The 24,377-nt window shown below is 40.0% G+C and overlaps 1 protein-coding gene across 1 annotated transcript in view; it reads left to right on the top strand.

The window, feature by feature from the left end:
• The window catches only part of LOC122549042 (EMILIN-2-like), an 86,571-nt gene extending 62,980 nt beyond the window's left edge, over positions 1 to 23,591 (top strand). The window contains exons 6-8 of the mRNA XM_043688216.1: positions 15,099 to 15,134; positions 15,678 to 15,809; positions 21,768 to 23,591. Of these exons, the coding sequence (XP_043544151.1) occupies positions 15,099 to 15,134; positions 15,678 to 15,809; positions 21,768 to 22,099 (500 nt within the window). The 3' untranslated portion in view covers positions 22,100 to 23,591. The remainder of the gene's footprint in view (positions 1 to 15,098; positions 15,135 to 15,677; positions 15,810 to 21,767) is intronic.
• The last annotated feature ends 786 nt before the right edge of the window (positions 23,592 to 24,377 follow it).

The raw sequence follows: 24,377 nt of genomic DNA, 5'->3' as shown, positions 1-24,377 counted from the left end.
TTAGGAAGGCAAATGCAATGTTAGCATTCATTTCCAGAATACAAGAGCAGGTATGTGGTGCTGAGGCTGTATAAAGTTCCGGTCAGACCCACTTGGAATATTGTGAGCAGTTTTGGGCCCCATATCTAAGGAAGGATGTGCTGACTTGGAGGGTATCAAGAGGAGATTCATAACAATGATCCCAGCAATGAAGGGCTTGTCATATAAGGAGCAGTTAGGAACTCTCGGTCTGTATTTAGTGAAGTTTAGACAGATGACAGGAAATTGATTGAAACTTACAGAATACTAAGAGGCTTGGATGAAGTGGACATGGAGAAGATGGTTCCATTAGTAGGAGAGACTAGGAGCCAAGGGCACAGCTTCAGAGTGAAGGAATGACCCTTTAGAACCGAAATGAGGAGGAATTCCTTCAGCCAGGAGATGGTGAATCTGTGAAACTCATTGCTGCAGAAGGCTGTGGAGGCCAGATCATTGAGTATATTTATGATGGAGATAAATAGGTCCTTGATTGGTAAAGGAATCAAAGGTTATGGGGAGAAGGCAGGAGAATGGGGTTGAGAAACATATCGGCCGTGATCGAATGGCAGTGCAGACTCAATGGGCTGAGTAGCCTAATTCTGCTCCTATATCATATGGTCTTCTTTAGATTAGAGAAGGAAGTTGCAAAGAGAGATTGGTGGATTAAATGAATGAACAAAACTGTGGCTGGTAAAGTTCAAATGAAAAAGTGGGAGATTTAAACATGAGAAAGGTAGAGAAAAATGAGAAGGTAGGAAGAGAGGAGAAAAGACTTGAGAGTCTAAGTACAGAAATCACTAAATGTACAAAAATAATCAGCACCAACAGTGATGATTAATATAAACAATATTAGACAATATGAGTTGTTTGCACAGATTAGGCTTTTATTCTTGAGTATAGAGATTAATCGAACATTTAATTGAGATATTTCAGATGATTAAAGGGCGTGATAGGCTGGAAAAATGATGTCACTCTGGTGGGAGAGTGCAGAACAAAGGTGATTGCACCTTAATATAAGGGCGACACCTCTCAGGACTAATGTCAGAAATGAATCAATATATAAAAGGAAGTGGAAGCTTGAAACTCACTTCCATAAACCTGATGCAACAAGGCGAGATGAAAATTTTCAAACTGAGATTTATTTTAGGTAAGAGTATGAAAGATGAACAAACCAAAACGGCCAGATGGAGTTAATATCCAAATTACTGTGGTCTAATTGGAAGGCAGAACAGAGTCAAGAGGCTGAATAACCTACCCCTGTTCCTATCCTTCTCTTAAATAATAACAGAATGAAAATCTTAACTTACAATGAATATTTTGTCAAGGGTAATTGAGACCATAAACATTTACTATACAGCAATGCCTTTAACATTACTAACATTTACTAAACACATCAAAACAGGCTTCACATGGAACTTGGCTTACTGTAACAGATATGCCTGAATTTTGGCATCATAACTGATTTGTCGTGATCTTATCAACCGGATTTGAACTATGAATCACTGGAAAGAATTACCAATATAAAATATAAATTACAATTAAAACAACATGTGCTTGGTTACTAGGTAAAAGGTGAATCTCTGTACATGAATGTTTAATTTTTCCAATTCCCATTGTACTTTTTTGACTGATCACTTAATCAATGTAGCCAGATTTATGTCAAATATTTATTTGTATCAAAAGATTGTGGTCTGAATAGGTTGCTTTAAATCTACTTTTGTATCTGTCTATGCTCAATAATAATGTGGGAGCACGTTCAATTGGAAACCAGGTGGATGGGGATATTAAAATTGGCAACTTGCTCATGCATGAACCTCAGGAGTTGACTGACAGCAATCTTTCACTTCTTGAGCAGGAAATGAAGATAATCATCCAAATTCCTCATTGGGGTAGGAATGCAATTCTAACATTTTGGCCTGAATGGAAATCATGTTTCTCAAATAAAACAAAGAACTGCAGATGCGGGAGATCTCAAATGATAACAGAAATTACTGGAGAAACTCAGCAGGTCTGGCAGTATCTGTGCAGAGAAAGTAGAGTTAATGTTTCAAGGCCAGTGTCCCTTGATCAGAACGCCCAAATTTTCCTGCTAGGCTATTCCTACAGTGTAGCAAGTCGGGACAGAAAAGGACCACAAAACATTGTGCATTCCTTTTACTTTTCCTGAGTGCCAGGAGGAGGATTACTCCATTGGAACCCACACTGAAAGCTGAACTCTCCATTGTTGTGGACACAATCCCTATCATTCATTTGCGAGAACCCCACCACTTACCCCCCCACCCCAATCACCCCATGAAACCAATCCCATTAGTCTGCTGATAATGTCTTGTCTATGTGGCCCAAGAGTTACAATAGTTGGGCCACTTTTCTGGAGCAGGGCTGTGTTTCAAATTCCTATTTTTGGGAGTGACTTCCAAACTTCCACTATCTTTTGTGTATAGAATCATTTCTGATATTAGCCTTGATGTCTAAGCCCTTATGTTAAGCTGTAATGGAACTGATTTGGAATTAAGTCAAGTCGTATTTTCTAATTCTCACCAATGGAACCAATTCCTCTCTGGGCCACACGTGCTGGAGTTGACATTGAATGTATTTCTAGCTGGCGAGTGAGAGATACATTGTTAGATCAGTACATTGACTGCATTGCTGTAGTGAATGATGTGGTTTCCTGAAAACTTATATATACATGTGCATTGCAATATAATTCTTAATTCTTTTTAAGCCAATTGAACAATGTAATATCTCTCTTTCTTTAAAAAGAAAGAATATTACTATTGCTTTGATTACCCATCAAAAATATATCTGAAGTAAAGGTCATTTTGTAATTAAATTGAAATCTCAGAAGTCATTTATAACTTGATTTCTAAAACATTAGTCAAAAACATTGGTGGGTAATGGATGTCTCCATCTTTGGATTTGATGGTAAGTAATAAGCTGACACTAAGATATCAAAGGGGGAAAAAGCCAGAATGGGATAAAATATGTGAGACAGAGTTTATCCCAATCTATCACACAGAGGGCTGTTGGCAAATTCTGACCTGTAAGGTACAGACTTACATTCTTTCATCAGTTTTCAGAGTTTACTAAGTACATCACAGACGTGTACCATCTACAAGGCACAAATCAGGAGTGTGATGTAATACTCCCCACGTGATCATGAGTGGATTTCCAACAGCACTCAAGAAGCTTGACACTATCCAGAAGAAGAAATTGTGTTGCTGGAAAAGCGCAGCAGGTCAGGCAGCATCCAAGGAACAGGAGAATCGACGTTTCGGGCATAAGCCCTTCAGTCCTGAAGAAGAGCTTTGCCCGAAACGTCGATTCTCCTGTTCCTTGGATGCTGCCTGACCTGCTACGCTTTTCCAGCAACACATTTTCAGCTCTGATCTCCAGCATCTGCAGTCCTCACTTTCTCCACTATCCAGGAGAAAACATCCCACCAGTTGACAGCCCATTGACATTCACTCCATTCATCACTGATGCATAGTCATGGCAGTGTAACCATGCAGAAGATGTACATGCAGCAACTCACCAAGGCTCCTTAGACAGCTCCTTCCAAACCCTGTGAAGGACAAGGGTAGTAGACACATGGAAATACCATCACCACCTGCAAGTGTCTCTCCAAGCCAACCCACCTTCCTGACATGGAACTATATTGCTGTTCTTTCACGTTCTGGGTCTAAATTGTGGAACTCCATTACTAAAAGCACAATGGGTTTATCCCAAGTGCACTGTGTTGTTTCAAGAAGGGAGCTCACCACCAGCAAAAGGGCAGTTAGGGAGGCTGGCCAAGCAATTGACACCTACATCCAGGAAATGAACAAAAAAATGGCAGTTGATATACAACGATACCCAGATCTGACATTTCCTGCTTTCAAGTTCTCTATACACAATTTTCTTTTCTTTCCTTTCCTTTTCTTTTCTTGTTTTTGCTCTAAATTCTGTGTCTTACAATCATGTACTCCACAACCACCTGATGAAGGAGTAGCGCTCCGTAAGGTAGTGCTTCCAATTAAACCCGTTGAACTATAACCTGGTGTTATGTGATTTTAAGCCCAGTCCAACACCGGCACTTCTCAGTTAGACTCGAAACATCAGCTCTTTTCTCTCCTTATAGATGTTGCCAGACCTGCTGAGATTTTCCAGCATTTTCTCTTTTGGTTTCAGATTTCAGCATCCGCAGTAATTTGCTTTTAACCGGCACCTCCAACTCATTCTTTTCTTCCTATGTTTTGATGAGCATCATGTGTCTTTTTCCTCAGGATTTGAGCCAGTGATTTCTTGTAGCTCCAGTCTTTTATCTTAATCTAGAGGCGCATGCCATACCATATTTGCTGATTATTTGAGGTGTCGATTTTCAATCCATCAATCTCTGGATTACAGTCCCAGCTTGTTCCTGCTGCGCCACCCTATGCAGGATTCTTGTAATGCAGTGGTAGTGTTCTAGCTCTGAGCCAGGAGGCTTGGGTTCAAGTCCCACCTGCTCCAGTGGTGTGTAATAACATCGCTGGTCAACTTGATTAGAAATGTTTTATTTTAAAATTTGAGGTGTCTAATATTATTGGATAAATTTCAGTTCATTCATAGTTCATGGATCCCTTTTATCCCACATGTATACCCTTCTGCCAATCTGCAGTTTCATGTTCATCTTATTCTTTATTTTCTGCTAAGTCAACTTTTTATCTCTCAATTTTTTTTAAATGTAATGTTAACAGACTATGTTTTCAAAAAAGAAAACATTAACTCAAACAGACCTCAGTATATTAGTTCACACACTGTATAATTAATTCTATTACTTTCACTATTCTGTCTTTCATAAACGGTAGTGAGTTGAAAATGTGTTGCTGGAACAGCGCAGCAGGTCAGGCAGCATCCAGGGAACAGGAGAATCGACGTTCCGGGCATAAGCCCTTCTTCAGAAGGGCTTCTGAAGAAGGGCTTATGCCCGAAACGTCGATTCTCCTGTTCCCTGGATGCTGCCTGACCTGCTGCGCTGTTCCAGCAACACATTTTCATCTCTGATCTCCAGCATCTACAGACCTCACTTTCTCCTTTCATAAACGGTAGGATATGTTATTATCTGCAACCTCTGTTTGCAATGTATGAGTGAGAATAGCTTCCTATTTGTCCATAAACATTATACACACACCAAATAACTCTGTGATTCAGGCAATTTCAAGTATTGGAACTCTTGTTAATCATTTAGTTGGTACTTGGGGATGGTTTCTTCCTTGGATCAGTCATGACATGAAAATACTGAGATATATTAGGACCAGATCTTTCTTGCCTCTGAGCAGAGGTTGCTTTTCAATGGGAAAGTTATCTTCGATCATTAGGAATACATCTTTTACCTCATGGTTTACTGAGATCAGCTGCAGCTCATCTTAACATCCAGGATAGCAGGACTGTCTGTATCAGTGATGTAGAATATGTGGTTAATATAGTCTTTTGCATGTCTCTCTGATTTGGGATCTCTCTCACAGTTGAAACTCAGTTCCACTGAAATCCACAAGTTTGACATTGCTTAGTTTCTGAACACCTTTCTTTGTGTAACCAGTTTCTTTCAAATGCTCAGACAATTTCTTGTATTGTCTCAGAAGGATGATGTTACCTCTGCCCTGACATCAAGCTGCCACTTCAGATTTCTGTTTGCAGGATTATTTCTCAACTTCTCCCTGATCTGAATTGCTGTATGAATTTATACAATTAGATGTGACAAGTTCAAAGAAAATAATTTAATTCCTGTGCCTATTGTGTCCTCAAGCTCATTGTCAGCTTCAAGGATCTAGATATTTTGGCTTCTTTTCTTTCTCAATCACCCTGTTCCTATGCCTTTGGTAACTCTTACACCACTTTTTCGGCATTCTGCAAGCTCTGCACTTTGATCCATGCATGGTTCTGCTTATTACTCAAGTAGTTTTCAACAGCTCATGCACATTTTTGTGTTTGGTTTGCATTCTTTTATTGCTGTTTCACTGTATCAACCCTGTTCCTATCCTTTCAACTGAAGACTAGCCATTTAGATGGGCAGCAGCTTTGTCTGTCTAATGTGCTCTGCCACAGTCTGTGCTGTAATGAGCTTATGCTTTCCTATCGACATTTTTGTACATCAGGGTTTGCAGTGCCTTAATGTTAGAGCTCTAGAGGTCTGGTAGATCTCTGTTTCTCTGAATTTTGGCTTGTAGCTACATTTCTCAACCTCATTAAGAAATTAATGACAGGCTCCCTTGGTTCCTTCATTTCGGTGGGTTTGTTAGTTTGACTTTGTATGGAAACTTGTCCTGCACGTCTCAAAAGTAATGTTGTCGTCACTTAGCTCCCAGCTGTTTCTCTTCTAACCACAAAATGATGTAGCTGATCCTTTCCTCTTTGTTAATGCCTTTTAGAGAATTACTGAACATCAACCGATATTTTTGTTTAAACTTTTCAAACATTTCTACGATGCTTGCAGTCTCTCAATTCATCGTGGACTGGAGCAGTGCATTCATTCAGTGGGGACAGTCAGTTTCGTTTCACATAATTCACTTTTATTCTCTCCATAATACAGGTTGATTCTTCTTTTAATCTATATCTGCTTCAATTTCACTTCACATGCTTTACAGTCATGGACACCCACATCCATTATGTTATGTCTTGAGCTTCCCAAACAAAACAATCTCACTTTTAAACAAAAGTGCTACGAGCTGCAGATGAATCTCAGATCTCACCTTCTGGAATACAAGGAAAAATAATACATTATTAGTTTGATCCATGGATTGTAGTGCAACAGTGAGTGATATAACATCTTGGATACTGAATATAGATCCACATAACAACACATGTCCCTTTACAAACAAAATAAACATTACATTCGGTTATATAGAGTTACAGGCAAACAGACATTCTGCCTATATGTACGTTTGTTCTTACAAAAGAATAAAACTCATCTACACTCTGACATGTAACCCTATGCACTTATATGCTGTATGTCTGACTGTGTCTGGCGGAGGCAGTTTGGGGTGGCCATGGGCACCTTGATGGGCCCAGCTACGCCTGCCTCTTTGTTGACTATATCGAACAATCCCTCTTCAGTACCTACACAGGCATTGTGCCCTAACTCTTCCGCCATTACATTGATGACTGCATTGGTGCAGCATCCTGCACACAGGCTGAATTAGAGCAGTTCATCGACCTCACCCACAACTTCCACCACACCCTCAAGTTCACTTGGTCCATCTCGGATGTTTCCTTTGCCTTTTTTGACTTGTCCATTTCCATCTCTGGCAACAGTCTCCAGACGAACGTATACTACAAACCCACAGACTCTCACAACTATCTAGATTACATCACCTCCACCCTGTTTCCTGCAAGAACTCCATCCCATTCTCCCAATTCCTCTGCTTCGCTGCATCTGCTCAGACGAGAAGATATTCCACTTGCGAGCATCCCCAATGTCCACTTACTTTGAACAATGTGCTTTTCCTCCTTCTGTCATCCGCCCTGCACCACACCAGCTCCATTCCCTGCTCTGCCATTCTAATCCCCCCCAACACAATAAAGACAGAGTCCCCCTTGACCTCACCCATCACCCCACTAGTCTCCGCATCCAACGCATCATCCTCAAACACTTACGCCAACTCTAACTAGACCCCACCAAGAACATCTTACCCTACCCACCCCTCTCTGCCTTATGCAGGACTGTTCTCTTTGACAGTCCTTGGTTTGCGCCACTCTCCCCACCAAACCCCCAGGTACCTTCCCCTGCAACAGGAAAAGATGTAAAACCTGCTGGTACACCACCCCCCTCGCCCCCATCCGGGGCCCCAAACAGTCCTTTCAGGTGAAAGATGTTCACCTGCCTTTACTGCATCAGTGCTCCCGATGTGGTCTTCTCTACATCCGGGACACCAAATGTAAACTTCGGGAACGGTTCGCCGATCATCGCAGGCAGGCCCACAGGGGCTGACCAGACCTCCCAGTCCCTACCCATATTAATTCCCTGAAGCACTCCCTTTCTAACATGACCATCCTTGGCCTCGTCCATTGGCAAAACAAACTACAGCTCCTATTGGAGGATCAACACCTCATCTTCCCCCTGGGCAGCCTACAGCCTGGACGACTCAATGTTCAATTCTCTAATTTCAAATAACCTCCCTCCCCATCTCCCGACTCCCTTCCCAGCTGTCCCCCTCCCTTCCATTGCTCTCAGCCACCGTTCGGATTCATTCCTCCCATTGACCAATCAGTTCATATCCTCTACCTGCCTTCACCTATCCCCATTTCACCACCCTGCCCCCGCCTCCCCCTTTATCTGCAATTCCTCCCACACCCACCCCCAGTCCTGAAGAAGGGTTTTGCCGAAATGCCGAATTCTGCACCTCCTGATGTTGCCTGGCTTGTTGTGTTCTTCCAACCTCCTGCCTGACTGTGTCTGGCAGCATGCTTGTAGTACACATCAGGTATGTAAAAGCCCCACAGCACTCAGAGGAAACAAGCACCACAAAGATTGCTTGCTTTCACTTGTTCTCTCGGAAACCCAGCCTCTGTTTTCAGGATAACTGCAAACAGTTCTAGGAGTATTGATCAAGGCAGTAAAAAGTTATGGCTCCCAAAGGAATTAATGCTATATTCATTCTCTTTGACTTAAATATCCTCAAGATCGTTTAAGAATTATCATTAACTGTGAAAGCAGTTTATTTTTACAATAATGTATTCTAAATGTATTCTAATGTTTCCTATAAATACAAAAATATGATTAGTTTGTAAAAATAAGGATTTGCATTTGCACAGTACTTTTCATCATTGAAGAGTGCTTTATAGCCAATGAAGTTCTTCTGAATTGCTGTCACTATTGTATTGTGAGAAACACATCAGTCCATTTACATTTGGCAAAGTCCCACAAAAAAAGACCAAATGACCTGGGTCTCTTTGAGATGCCGTGTCACGTAAGATTTAGTGTCTATTTGAAAGCACCCGGTATGGCTTTGGGTTAACATCTTACCAAAAAGATACATCTCCGCAGTGCTCCCTCAGTACTTCACTTGAGTATTAACTTTGATTTTTATGTTCAAATCTCTTGTACTCACGACCTTTGAACTCAGAAGAAAAAATCCTGCCCGCTGAGCTGAAGCTGGCACTGTTGTTTTTAAAAGCTGTTTAGATAAAGAAAAGGATGAATTACGTTTATGTTGAACTACATTTATATAGTAACAAAAATAGAGATTGCTGGAAGAATTCAGCAGGTCTGGCAACATTCATGGAGAGAAAGCAGAGGTAACATTTCTGGTCCAGTGACCATTTTTCTGAACTGATTCTAGTGAGGAAAAGTTTATAGAACCTGAAGATGGGGTGGGGGAGTGGGGAGGTGTAAATGATAGGTGGAGATGGAGACCAGAGAGAGAGAAAAACAGTTAGGCAGACATAGGACTGGAGAAAGGTCAGCCTAAGAGAATCAAGACCTGCTAATATCGACCATTACTGGCTGAAAATGGGATGGTTATGGTAGTCCATGTGGTGACAATGCCTGGTGTGCATGGGGATGGTGTAAGGACATGGGAGAAGATGCTCAAGCCATAAAAATATTGAACTTGATATTGAATCTTGAAGGCTGGAGGGTTCCCAAGCAGGAAACGAGTTGCTGTTCTTCCAGTTTTTGCTGAGCTTTGCAGGAGCATTGCAGCAAGCTTGAGGCGGAGATATTGGCTAGGGAACAGGGTATGTGTTGAAGTGGCAGGCAACTGGAATCTCAGGGTCATTTTTGCAGACAGAACATAGATGTTCTTCAAAGCGGTCACCCAGCCTGTGCTTCGTTTCCCCACTGTAGAGGAGACCACATTGTGAGCAGCGAATGCGGTAGATTAGATTGAGTAAAGTGCAGGTAAAGCACTGCTTCATCTGCAAAGTGAGTTTGGGCCCTTGGATACAGAGGAGGGAGGAATAAACATGTGGGTGTTACACCTTCTATGGTTGCAGGGAAAGGTGGCGTGGGATTGTGGGGGGAGTATTGGGAATGGAGGAGGAGTGGATCGGGGTAACCTAAATGGAATGATCCTGTGGAATGCTGATAAGGGGAGGGAGGGGACTGCGTGCCTGGAGGTGGCAGGAAATGATACCTAATGATTCTCTGGATGTGGATGCTGGTGAGTACAAGGGGGACCCTATTGCTGTTGCTGGTTAGAGAGGTGGCTTTGATGGGCTCCAGAGCGGCAGTGACATTTTCAGAGGTAGCATGACTATAGAGACAGTCGATCGGCATGTGAAGCCTGGAGTAGACCCCTCTCTGTAGCATGGCATGGGCTGGGAATGCCAGAGTGGGACACTCTCTGCAGCATTGCATGGACTGGGAAGCCTGGAGAGGGTCACTTTGGCAGCAGGATGCTGTAGCAGCGGAGAAGGAAAAGGTGGACACTATTTAAGTTTCTGTGAATGGCGCTTATGTTCGAGTGACGGTACACACTTTTCACTGTATTTTATATTGAATGCACGTGACAATAAAAAGATATTCTGTTCTAAGGACCAAGGTTTTGGAGATGGGTTGGACCCAGCTAAGGGAGAGGAGTGTCTGGTGGTGGCATCGTACTGCAGCTGGCAGAAATGGTGGCTAATGATCCTCTGGACGTGGGTGCTGTTGAGATGATGGGACAAGGGGACTCTATCACTGTTACAGGTGGGAAGAGAGGGGGTGAGGGCAGAAGTGTGAGAGATGGGTAGGACCCAGCTAAGAGTCCTGTCAACAACAGTGCTGGGAAATCCTTGGTTGAGGAAGAAAGTGAACATTTCAAAGATTCCCTTTGTTGAAGCTGCCATCATTGGAACAGTTGCGGTGCAGACAGAGGAACTGGGAGAATGGAATGAAGTCCTTGCAGGAAGCAATGTGTGAGGATGTGTAGTCGACATAACTGTGAGAGTTGGTGAGTTTGGAAAATATATCAGTATCCAGCCTATCCCCAGAAATGGAAACAGATGTCAGCAAATGGGAGGAGTCAGAGATGGACCAGTGAAGGTGAGAGCAGCATGGAAATTGGAAGCGAAATAGATAAAATTTTGCAATTCCAGACAAGAGAGAGGCAACACCAGTATGCCATCGATGGACTGGAGAAAGAGTTGCAGGTAGGGGTCTGGAGTAGGACTGGAACAAGGAATGTTCCAAGTCGCCCACAAAGAGACCGGCATAACGGGGGCCTACGCGAGTACCCATGGTCACACCTCTGACCTGAAGAAAGTGAGAGATGAAGTTGTTCAAAGTGAGGACAAGCTCAGTCAGGCAGAGGATGGTGGTGAACGGTTCCAGAAGAAGCAGAGAGCCCTGAGGTCATCCTGATGGGAGATGGATGTGTAAAGGGATTGCATGTCTGTGGTGAAGAGGAGGCTGCTGGACCCCACAAACTGGAATTCTTAGGTGCATTCTGGGAATCTTAAAATAAATGACGTGAATTTGTATAGATCTATAATGAGGCGTTTTGCGGAATATTATTGTTGTAATCTTCTAAAGCTTTATGTAACTTTCCTCCCAAGGAACATTTATGCCACAGAGAAAGTTGTAGCTCAATTGCTGTGATGGTACACCTACAGCCCTTAAGTAGCTTTGCACAGAGAAAATGTTGATGTCAAATGTTTTTGGATTTGTTACATTCAAGGCAAAATGGTAGTCACCGCAGCAGATTGATTGTATACTGAACCCTATACTTATTTGGCACATCATGATTGGTTTCACTGTCCATAAGGCTGGTACTTATTCCTTGACTTTAGTATGTTCTACCAGAAAAAAAAGGCATGTGCTAAAGGTCTTCAGTCTATTGCAAATAAGTAGCATATATTGCACAATCAGACTTTTACAGTCCAACTTAAACTAAAAATCTCCTTAACTTGTAAGTAAAATAACAAACAGAAATATTAAGACACATCAAATTACTACAAATACATATGAAAGCAACAAAAGCAGGGTCAGTTCACAAGACATTCAAATATGTATTTTATGCATAGCCCTATCTCTAGGAGAAGTGGGTGAAAGAGAAGGTATACCATGTTGCAAACTGGAGTTGAACAATGAAAATGTTGGTAAAGATAAGTGTGGGTTCACAGTTGGGAGCCATTGTTTGGGCACAAATATTAGATATTCAGGTGCAATGCCCCTGCAACATCATATAAAATGTTTTGATGGGAAACGATTTAGACCTGGAGTAGAGGTTGGTAAACTCCCTATTTTGAATGTTTAGTCCGAGTTGTAGATTTCAGATCGATGTTTCGTGTTGTTCTGCAGTATTTAGACAGGATGTCAGCTTCACCGCATAGGGTTGATGTTGCAGCTCTTGTCCAGAGCTCTTCTTTGTGCTGAAATATACCTCCTAGTGACCAGAGTAAGAATTACTGCAATTTATTCAGCATGTCATAGTGAGCAATGAGTATTAATAAGGCCTAGATATTCAAAGAGGTAGTAAGCACAGTCTAATGTCATTTTAATCATTTTGTAGTGCATTTCTAGCCAGGGATTCCAATCTCGGCTCCTTCAGAAACGTGCAGCGTAGCTCAAATGAGGACAATGCTTTTGTAATGAGGAATAGTTGGAAGGCTGCCTGTTTTTGCAGCAGTCAGTGTGTAATATTCTGTCACTTAAATATCTAGCAGCTCAGCCAAACACCTGAAGGAGTAGTTACCTCTGGACCAGGAGGCCCGGTTCTAGTCCCACCTGCTCCAGAGGTGTGGAATAACATCTCTGTACAGGCAGATGAGAAAATATCTGGGAGTGTTTAGGGTGCCAGGGAGTTGCAATGCCAGCTGGATAGTGCATCAGGAAGATTATGGAATGCTTAATGCACTTCCATATGTTGTGGTTGTATTGTGGCCACCAACAGTGGGGGAAATGCAGGGAGTAGGCAGACATGTAGCAGGGCTGGTGGGAGAGAGGGAGCAACTTCAGACCAACAGGTGAGGGAGTTGTGGTGGTGATGTGGATATTGAGGCAAGCAGGCTACGGAGTGTTGGCTATGGGGAGCTCAAGCCTGTGGGAGGGTGGGGCATGCATAGCTGGGAGGTGCGTGGAGGGTTCGCTGTAACAGTCATCCATGAGTTAGAGTAAGTTTTTAATCATGTAAACAGGAGTAGAACACTCTCTGACATTAAGCAGTTTGTTTCTAAGAGATTCCACAGGGTCCTGACATGTACTTGCAGTCTGTGCTGCTCCAATCTGGCCATTGGGAAGTCTAGGCCAATGTCCAAACAGATTGTGAAGTTCCTGTTGTCTATTTGAGTCCCCCTATTCATCTGTTTCATTCAGTGAGGCCTGTAGAGAGTCTGTGAGGGTCTTTTTTGATCATTGCTTCAAAGTGTTTTCTCTCTGTGACTCCATTTTGAGAATTATAAGTTGTCACATCCCGTTAAGAGTCCTGTGAGTTGATGGCTAAAGGGAGGAGACTCGTGAGAGTGAGAAGATCTGGGTGGCCTGTGAAAGCACAGATGTCATAACTCAGCCAAAGCTCTACATCTGTCATTAACCTTGGAGCTCATGATTCCAAAACTTCAGTTCGCAATCCTATTTGTGGAAGTCCTGGTGATCTGTCATCTGGTCCAAAATGCAAAGACACTGGTGCACAATGACGCAGCTGAGGCCTAAATCTGGCTGAAATCCTCATCACCATCATTCGTGATGCCACACAACCAGATCAGCTCCTGTTCATGTGAAGCTGTGGTTGGGAAAGGCTTAACTAAATTGTCACAAGATTCTCTCTCCTTCCAATATATTTGTTCAGTCCATGCAGCATTGTAAGTACTAGTAATAACAAATATAAACAAGATTTATGTTATTTCAATTTTGTGAAATATGGACGTAAGATAATTATTGTTTTCTTGTAGTGAACTTTTTATATCATTAGGATATTTCAATTAAAAGTAGTTTTAATCTTTATAATATGAAAATATCTATACTTTTGTTTCAGGTATGAATTAATAATTTGCTTACAATGTTTAATAACAAAATTAACAAAGCATGAATTATTATTGGTTGCTGTTAATTTTGATGAGTTGCTTTACAGTGGGGACAGGTAACTTGCAGGGTCTTTTGCCTGGCCTGAGTAGTTCACTGACAAGCTATTTGTTTTAAAGTATACAGATTTGTGTTCAATAATATATAATTAGTTTATTTTGCTAAGCAAACATATTGAGGGTTGGGTCTTGTGAATACTTGCTTGTGATTTTCTCAATCGGAGATTAACAGAAATACAAATTCAGAACTTTTAGCTGCAAACCTGCATTTGCCTATCCATTAAAATCCTGATCTGCTATATGAAGCCACTGTGAGGAAGTGCTGAAAATATATTCCATTGTAACTTAATAGAAATGGACTGTTAAAGTGAGACTAAAACTAACTAAAATCCACTCAGTAAGGGAGTGAAATGACAAAGTAATTTTAGAATGAAACAATCCAGATAAAAAAGTGATGGTGAGATAATAGAGATTATTTAGATTTGTCTGAAGTGCATTGAAGATCAGGTTTTAAAAACATTCTTTAACTCCTTATGTAGTCAGATTTTTCTGATTTAGGCTCTGAACAAATACTACAGATTTGAATAAATACTAAAGTTGTATTTATATATGTGTTACTGCAAAGGTTCACACCAATGCTGTCATCCTACTGTATCTCCAAAGAGATGCTCACGACCAGACCATAATGGGTAATAATGAGGGCATGTTTCATGATTTTGTGCCTATTAAATTAATAGATATCTGGACTGCTCAAAGCCTCTTTTGTGGTGGGGGTCTGGTGGCTAGGTGTTTTGGGGGCAGGGAGGGGGGAGAAGTTTAGGTGGCATGATGTCTTTCATAAGCTACACAGGATATCCATAGAAATACAGGCACCTGACTTCAGGAAGCCTGTACCCCCACAACATAATCCTGGATAATCTGTTGGGACTAATGCAGTTACCATTAATAGTTAATAATAACAGTTCCTAGTGGGCCTGATTTCTGGAATTGCATAGCTGTGTGTTATTTGGCTTTTTATAACAAAATGATACATTAAATGTCATTGTACTTTAAGTGTGTCACTTCCAGTTTACAAATGAAAGAATTATTTAAATAATTAAACACAACTAATTATTTCTCCCCAGGGCATTTCGTAACTTTTGGACCTCCAGGAATCTCAGGTATGCTTATGTAATAACTAATTGTACAGCATATGGACCAGTATTTCTGGTCAGGAACTCACTGAAAAACATAATCACTTTTTATTCCTGTTACATATTCGCTGAGAATCTCATTGGTAACGCTTTAATAGTCTCTGTGACTTTACTATGAATTTGAAAGGAATTTAACTTTAATATCATATTAGGATCTCAGTTATGGTGCTTCTAAATTGATCATAAATGTTTTGAATCATGAGAGAACAATGATTCTGCTCTGGCTCTTTGTATTAATGTCAACACAGATTTGTTCTAGTGGCAGAATCATTAAAAAAAGAGTATAGAATGAGAAATTCAAAATGCAAGGAAGATTGTCAGGGCAAACATTAGCTGCACAACTGGATGCAGTGTTTTTTTAGAATGCTGAGATGTCTGGTGCACCATTCCCTCTACAGTAGAATTCTGGTATTTCATTTGTACGGTATTTGTTAACATTATTTTCAAACTATTTTGCCAGTGTTTATGCATGCTACTATCTGACAAGGCCATTCCTCTGTTCTCTTACAGAAAATAAAGCTGCTCGAAAGCATGTCTCCTTTTCAGTGGGTCTAACCAGAAAACCTTTCATTGGTAATGCAGGGATAATCCGATTCAACAAAGTTTTAGTTAATGATGGGCACCACTACAACACAAATACAGGTAACAGGTCTTTCAGATTTTGTTTTTGTGTTTGTGTTCTTTTACTGGGTCCTTTCGTATTTTGGCTATGGGGCCCAGATACTCTCCATGACTGAGAGAGATATTCTCTCTGTCGTTTCAAAATGTTGAAAGTACCTGAGAATTATATGTTCCATCATGTCAATTTCAAATTTCAGCGGTTGTTTCTGTGACAGCCCAGGCTTCATGTGTGGCAAGTTCCTGGAGATAGCCAGCCACTGAACTGAGGAGCTGTCTCCACTTACAGGCCATTTGGTAACTGCACTGTGTAGAACCCAGAGTGTCAGCTGAAGAACAGGTTCATTCTCAGTGTATTTCTCTTGAATGTTTCTCTCATTGGAGAGCTTGGCTGGGGGGGAGCGATGCTGACGGTTGCTAAATCAGGAATCCTTCAGGAGTGCTAACAATATAATAGAAGTGCTTTTCTCAATACAGTAAATTGGTTATACATAACTTTAAGTTATAGAACATTATATTTTCTCATGTGTATAGGTGCTAGTGAACAACAGGTGAGTCAACATGGTCGGTGAAGTGGGGAGGGAGGTCAGTGAAAGTATGGGTGCGATCAGTTGGTAATGAGGTTTGAGGACAATGAAAATGGGTAGAGGGTGGTGTGTGGGGCTATAGGGCATGGTTCAGGACATTATGGGTTCGCATGATAGAGTATGGTGTCTGCGTGAATGGTGAGGGTAAGTCAGCTGAGTATAAGATGCAAGGCTACAGGAATACTTTTGTTTTAACCTTTTTGATTTTGGGCACAATGCTGGAACTGAGAGACAGGCATTCAATCCAAGTCACCTCAGAATTCAACAGTTTTCTCTGGGTTACTTGGTCTAATTTCCAATCCAGCTGTCTCTCATTCTGTTCTGGAAATGGGGAGGCGTGGTTGTTTAAAGCATGGGTTCACCAAGCTGGGAATTCTTCTTTACTGGGTCAAGTGCACAGAAACAGAAAAAAAGGCCTGGTTAGGAATCATTTTCAGAGAGTAAACATGTCTGACAGCCATTACTTGAGTATTATGGCCTCATTTAGTTCCCCACAAAATTCTGAACTCTGCAACAAGGAGCAAGACAAACCTTGCTGGAATTAATTTCTCTCATGAAGCTCAAGTTTTCTAACATTTTTGAAGCCTCCTTTGCGTCATATCTGATGATGCTATTCCACATCAGCAGCAGTCTGAACATTTAATATAATGAGGAAAAATTCTTGGGAAAGATTTCATACAGGAGCCAGCACCATAGCAGAATTTTGAAGATAGTCTTTGAACTGTATAATTTTTAAACAATGGTTTCCTAACCAGAGGTTTCCTGATAAGCAAGGCAAGTGATTTTATTGCCCAGAGAAATGGAAAAGAAAAGTATTTTCATTCCTACTTTTGTTTTTAAGTATGAAATTGCATTTGGGCAGTGAGTCTTACTTCACATGGGCCTTGGGAGCAAGAGTCAGTCATTCAGTCCCTCAAGACTGCTCCACCATTTTGGATCATGGCCAATCCTGTACCTCAACATCAAAACCCTGCACTACCCCATATCTGTTGATGTCGTTAGTTAATGGAAATCAATCAATCTCTGTCTTGAACTTACTTAATGACTGAGCTTCCACAGGCCTTTGCTGTAGAGAATTCCAAAAATTTACAAGCCTCTGAATGAAGAAAGCCTTCCTCCTCTCAGTCCTCAATGGCTTGACTTTCGAGACCCTATTGCTTAATTCAAAACTCGACAGCTAAGGAAAACATTCATTCTATACCTACTCTGTCTATCTTTCTCAGAATTTGCTAAATTTCTGAGATTACCTCTCTTCCTTCTAAATTCCATAGAATGCAAACTCTGTTAACTCAACTTTTCTCATATAACAGTCGCATTATCCCAGAACCAGTCAGATGAACCTCTGCTGCAGTCCTTCAGTTGCAAGTGTATTCTTCCTTGGGTATAGGGACCAGAGCCATATGTGGTCTTCATCACTCTATATAATTAAAGCAAGAGTTCTTTGCTCCTGCACTCAAATGCTATTATAATAAAGGCTAACAAACAGTTTACCTTACAAATTGCTTAAAGAACCTACATACTCATGAACAAGGATTCTTGGTCCCTTTGGACCCCAACATTTTCCAATATCTCATCATTGAAGAAATACTCTGCACTTTTCTTCCTCCAACCAAAGTGGATTACTTCACACTTATCCACATTATATTCCATTCTGTAATGCTGTTGCCCACTCATTCAGACTCTAAATCCCCTTGGAGCCTGTTTACATCATCCTCACAACTCTCAATTTGCAAACTTAGAAATATGAAAAACTAATCCTCAATTCATAGATATAGGTTTGCTTGCTGAGCTGGAAGGTTCATTTACAGACGTTTCATCACCCTACTAGGTAACATCTTCAGTGGGCCTCCAGGCGAATTCATGCCAGTATGTTACTCCCAATCCAATGATAGATTTTAATATTGTTTACTAACTTCCTCTGTAAGGCTTTATCAAAGTCCTTCTGAAAATCCAGTTTCATGCCAGCCACTGGTTTCTCCTTATTTACTCTGCTGGTAACATCCTCAAAACAGTATATCAAGTTTATCAAACATGATTTTCCTTTCCTAAATCCATGTTGACACTACCGAATCAGACAATTATTTTCTAATTATCCAATAATCACATTTTATTATTTTTCCTAATATTGACATCAAGATAAAAAGGGCTATACTTATCTGCATTCTCTCCCTTTTTTAAATAGTGGGGTTATATTTACAACTTTCCAAAATGCAGCCACCATTGCTGAATTATCATTTTGAAAGATAATCATCAATGCATCCATTCTCTTGTACAACTCTTGGGTGAAGGCCATCAGTTTATCATATGCTATAAATACATTATCAAATCACAACCCTTAGCAACATTACTTATCAGTAGAAATTGGACCTTCTTATGTCAGTTGTGGATCATAAATGAATAATGACAAACTCCCTTGCAGTGACAAACAAATTAATGCCAATGACAGTGCACAGACAAAAGTATTCAGTAAGTAAAAAATCAGCTTGCAATTGCATTAACAAAAACACAATTTCAGGCTGATGCAAATGGAAGATACATTGAAATAGACCTTGTCTTGGAGACATGTGTAAAAGTATGAAATGCTTAAAAGATTTAGCAGATTATTGCAGGTTCTGTGGGAATAGAGTTAATATTTCAGGTCAGGAACCTTGTCATACTACAAGTTAGAAATAGTTTTTAATTGAGCCATGAGGCAAGAAAAGGAGTGGATGAAGAGAACAGGGAAGGTTAGCTCTGATGGATTGCATTTTTATTTTGAATTTCTAGCAATTGCAATATCTTGTCTTTTGTTTTTGTGTAAAGCAGCCAATAGTGTTGACATCCTGTTTTACATGTTTCTTGATTCTTCTTTCCTTGAAGACAATGAAAGAAATCACATTTGCTACTAGCAACTAGGGGTTGTGATTTCATAAGGTATTTACAGCATATGATAAACTGATGGCCTTCACCCAAGAGTTGTACAAGAGAATGGACAAATACCGAGTTCCAGATGAGTTGTATTCCAAGCGGCTGTGATAGGTGAAGGGAGGAAGTTAAAGGGGCTCTGACCCAAATCTTTATTTTCTTTCTAGCCACAGGGAAGGTATCGGAGGACTGGAGGACAGCTAATATGGTTTCACCTTTCAAGAAGGGTGGTAATAATAAACCAGGGAATTCCAAAACATTGAGCCTCACATTAGTGGTAGGGAAACTATTGGAGAAAATTTGGAAATAAAGAATTAATCTCCACTGTGAGAGGCCAGGTTTCATCAGGGATAGTTAGTATGGCTTTGTCACAGGGAGGTCATGCCAAATAAATTGAATTGAATTTTTGAGGTGGTGACCAGGTGTGTAGATGAATTGTAGTCAATATGAATTTCAGCAAAGACATGGACAAAGTCCCATATGGGAGACTAATAAAGAAGGTAAAAGCACATGGGATCCAGAATAACTTTGCAATTTAGACCATAAGACATAGGAGCAGAAATTAGGCCATTCAGCTCATTGAATCTGTTCCGCCATTCAATCATGGCAGATAAGTTTCTCAAACCCATTCTCCCGCTTTCTCCCCATAATCCTTGATACTCAAGAACCTATCCATCTCCATCTTAAATATACTCAATGACCTGGCCTCCACGGCCTTCTGTGGCAATGAGTTCCATAGATTCACCACTCTCTGGATGAAGAGGTTTTCCTTGTCTCCATTGTAAAAGGTCTTCCCATTACTCAAAGGCAGTACCCTCAGGTCAGAGTCTGTCCTACCAATGGAAACATCTTCCCAACATTTACTCTGACTAGGCTATTCAGTATATTTCAATTAGATCCCTCCTCATCCTTATAAACTCTTGCGTGTAGATGAAGAGTCCTCAAATGTTCCTCATATGTTAAGCTTTTCATTCCTGGGACCATTCTTGTGAACCTCCTTTGAACACACTCCAGGGCCAGTACATCCTTCCTGTGGTATGGGGCCCAAAACTGCGCACAATACTCCAAGTGTGTTCTGACCAGAGCCTTATAGACTCTCCGAAGTATATCCCTGCTTTTATATTCAAGTCCTGTCAAAATAAATGCCATCATTGCATTTATCTTCCTAACTACTGACTCAACCTGCAAGTTTACCTTGAGAGAATCCTGGACTAGAACTCCCAAGTCTCTTCAGACTTCTGAACGTTCTCCCGATTTAGAAAACAGTCCACGCCACTATTCTTCCTACCAAAGTGCATGACCTCACACTTGCCCACGCTGCACTCCATGTGTCACTAGGAAGCTCAGATGAATAGAGGTATTTTGGGGTGCTTGCCCACAGATCCCTGAAAACAGCAGGGCAGGTTAATAAGGTGGTTAAGAAGACATGTGCGTCACTTGTTTTTATCAGTGGCATAGATTATAAGAATAAGGATGTCATGTTGGAATTGTACAGAATTTTGGTTCAGCCACAGCTGGAGTACTATGTCCAATTCTGGTCACCGCACTGAAGGAAGAATGTGATTGTGCTAGAGGAGATTCACTAGAATGTTACCTGGATGGAGCAGTTTAGCTATGAAGAGAGGCTGAATAAGCTTGGGTTGTTTTCTTTGAAGCCAAGAAGGTTGAAAGGGGACCTCATTGAGGTGTATTAGAATACAAAGGGCATGGACAGTGTGGATGTGAAGCAGCTGTTCCCCTTAATTAAAGGGTAAATAACCAAGGGGCATCATTTTAAAATAAAAGACAGCAGGTTTTCATGAGATTTGAGAGGGAAGTAGCATCCAAAGAGTGGGAAATCTGGAATGCACTGCCTGGGATAGTAGTAGAGTCAGGAATGTAAATCCAGAGCATAGTTTACGGGATGCGGGTTTGCTCGCTGAGCTGGAAGGTTCATTTTCAGATGTTTCATCACCCTACTAGGTAACATCTTCAGTAAGCCTCTGAATGATGAGAGCAAACCTACATTTGGAACTTCAACCTGAACTACAAACCTTCTCAAAACTCGCTAGCATAGTTAACCCCAAGGCCCACAGCACGTTATACCCTAGGGCCCGGCTAGCCAACACTTGAAATGTCATAACATTCAAAAGAATGGGCAAAGTGTTGGAAAGTGGGACTAATAGAGGGTTTAGAGTATTTTTTTTTTGTTGGTGTAGAGTCGATGGGCCAAGGGGGCCTCATCTGTATCATACGATTCACAAGAGATTTAAAATTACCAACTCCAATTTTACATGATCACAAAATAAAGATGTATTAAATTACCAACTCCAATTTTACATGATCACAAAATCAAGATGTATTTAAGTGATAAGGAAAAATAATCACGGTTTAACAGTGGTTCATGATTTTAACAGTATACATGTTAAAAGATGATAGATTCATAGAAACATGAACCAGTTTTGATCAAGGAATATCTTGTCATAATCTTTCTTTGTTGACTTTATCTTAGGTGTATTTACAGCTCCTTTTGAAGGACAGTATCTCGTCACTGCAGTCCTTGCTCCTCAAAGAAATGAGCATATTGAAGCAATCCTGTCAGTCTCTAATCAAAGTATCATGCAGATGGATACTTCTGGCTATCGAATAGAACTGCTGGAATCTCAGAGGCCCCTTATGGGAAGACAGACTTGTGGAGGTGTTGGAATCTTCAATCTGATCCTGAATCTAAAAGCTGAAGATGAAGTCAGTGTCATAGTGATCGATGGTAAACTGGTTGACACAGATGAGATGTACTCAACTTTCAGTGGGACTCTTCTGTATGAAACATCTTCTCAGAGCTAGCCAAGTAGAAGAATGTTGAACAAAGAGGAGATTGAAATACACTGATTGGGGCAAAGGAAAATCTGAAGAGGATGTAGATTTTCCTGAATTTCTGGGATTCACGGTCAAAGAAAGTACTTCTATTTTATAAAATACCAATTCAACAAGCTACAATTATGAATAAACCTCAATGTGACTTATTTAGACCTAAACTAGTAATAGCATACATTGTTCTTTTAAGAGAGATATATTTCCAATAAGACAAATAAAGTTAATCCTTTTTAGTGGACTGTGTCCATAAAGTTCTATTAATTCCTAGCACTGGATTTATAAAACCCAAAATATTTATGTTTACTGTTTTAATTGTTGCTTTTCCAATTATTTCAACTTTTATCAATAGATTGTTAGTACAATACACTAATACACAGGTATCTCCAATAAAAGACTGAAGGGTAATTGTGATATTCCTAATCTTAACAATGGTAAAACAATTTATATGTACAATGAAAACAACAGTAGTTTAATTTTTTAAATTATTTTATTCAATTGGCTAGCTTTTTATACTTGTGATGGGTAGAATGTTTATAATTTGGCAAATAGAATTGTTTTTCACATTTGTCACTGACCAGTTATTCAAAATGCCACCACCACCCCCACTTAAATGAACAATGAGAAATGTTTAATTATTAACCATATTACAGTTGAGATTTCAGAAGCGTCTGCCTTGAACTGTATCTAATTGTTGGTTTTTGTTGCAGTCTTTATTTTATTTACACCATTGATCCATTACTCAGGATTTTATAAATGATAGCTTTTTGGCACTAGATAGATCAGGAAGATATCAAATAAATTTGTTTTGAAGTAAAACTCCAAAATAATTCTAGAGGTAGGAGAAAGAATTAGAAGTAATAATTTAACATGTTTAGACCTCCGTACTTCATTTCCTTCTGTTAGATCCATGACTTTGCATTTAGGTGTATAGGATCAGAGAATGTAAGCAGCAACCTTAATCCCTCTTTGACTGACTCATTACAAGTATCACATATTATCTCCTTTATGTAATTGTCAAAGTTACAAGAGAACTCTTAAGAAAAACAGCACAGAGTAAATCTCTCATGGCCTTCTGCAAACATAGTATTGTGGGGTAGTGATTCACAAGCTATTAGAAAAATTAATTTAGTAAGTACAGGATGCAGAGAAGTTTTATTATTAATAGATGTAGAAAATATGAAGTATGAAATGTATACAGTCGGTGAGTGATTCTTATGAACTGCTAAATTTGCTGATGACAGGAAGAGGTCAACATAATATTGGAATAATTACATTTTCTGTTTTGTATAAGCTTTGGAATAAGCAAAATCAGCTATGGTGCGTGATACAGGAAATGCTAGAAGCTGGAAAATAGTCTGATTAATCGATCACATAGTAACTAACTCAGGACTGGGTTACCATGACATTTATTTTATGTATTCCACAGCCATCCTCAAATGAAATAATGAATACTTCTCAATGAATGTAAAGTGACTACTATCTATTGTATTACCAGTTTTAGAAATTATTAATGTAGTTCTAGATTGCTCATTTTCAATATGAACATCAGAGATCAGTATCATGAAAAAGTTAAATATCCAACTAGACATACTTTAAGTCAACTCACCTACAAAAGTTTCAATATAAATCATCAGGAAAGCTCTCAATTGAACATAAAAACAATTTTTAAAATTTGATTAGTAGCCAGGACAATGTGTTCATCACAGCTCAAAGCTACTGTACTGTTTACAGAAGTGAATGAAAAATTCATCTACACCATTCTAAAGATAATTACAAGTAAGAAAGGTTCTACTTTCAGACAATCCTCCAGGTAAGAATTTGAAAAACTTATTTTGTTTGTTCACTCAATGATCTTTTTATTTCTTTCAGTGTTTCAATACTAACCAGCAGACCAAGTTCAGCAGGGCTTCTTCTTTTAAGACAGAACACCATTGAATAAAATGTTAAGGTGCACCTTCTTGTTAGGACAGAAATTTTTAAATGTCATCCATCTGTTCTCTCCACACATGATGACTGATCACCATCTTGGTTTCAAATTTCCAAACCTATGAATTTTGATTTTTGGTTAATTTAAGAGTATAATTTATTTGAAGATAACACTCTAAACTACAAATATTTGACTGAAAGTGAATTGGAATATCAATTGTTTTAAGTTCAGTTTTCAAAGACAGTATACCAGTAATTATAACCAACACATCCAATTCACAGATTAAACATTGGACCCACAGAAAGCAACAAGCACATGTCT

This window comes from Chiloscyllium plagiosum, chromosome 4 (assembly GCF_004010195.1).
Source record: "Chiloscyllium plagiosum isolate BGI_BamShark_2017 chromosome 4, ASM401019v2, whole genome shotgun sequence".
Classification (NCBI taxonomy): Eukaryota; Metazoa; Chordata; class Chondrichthyes; order Orectolobiformes; family Hemiscylliidae; genus Chiloscyllium; species Chiloscyllium plagiosum.
This window is presented reverse-complemented; position numbering and strand designations above follow the sequence as displayed.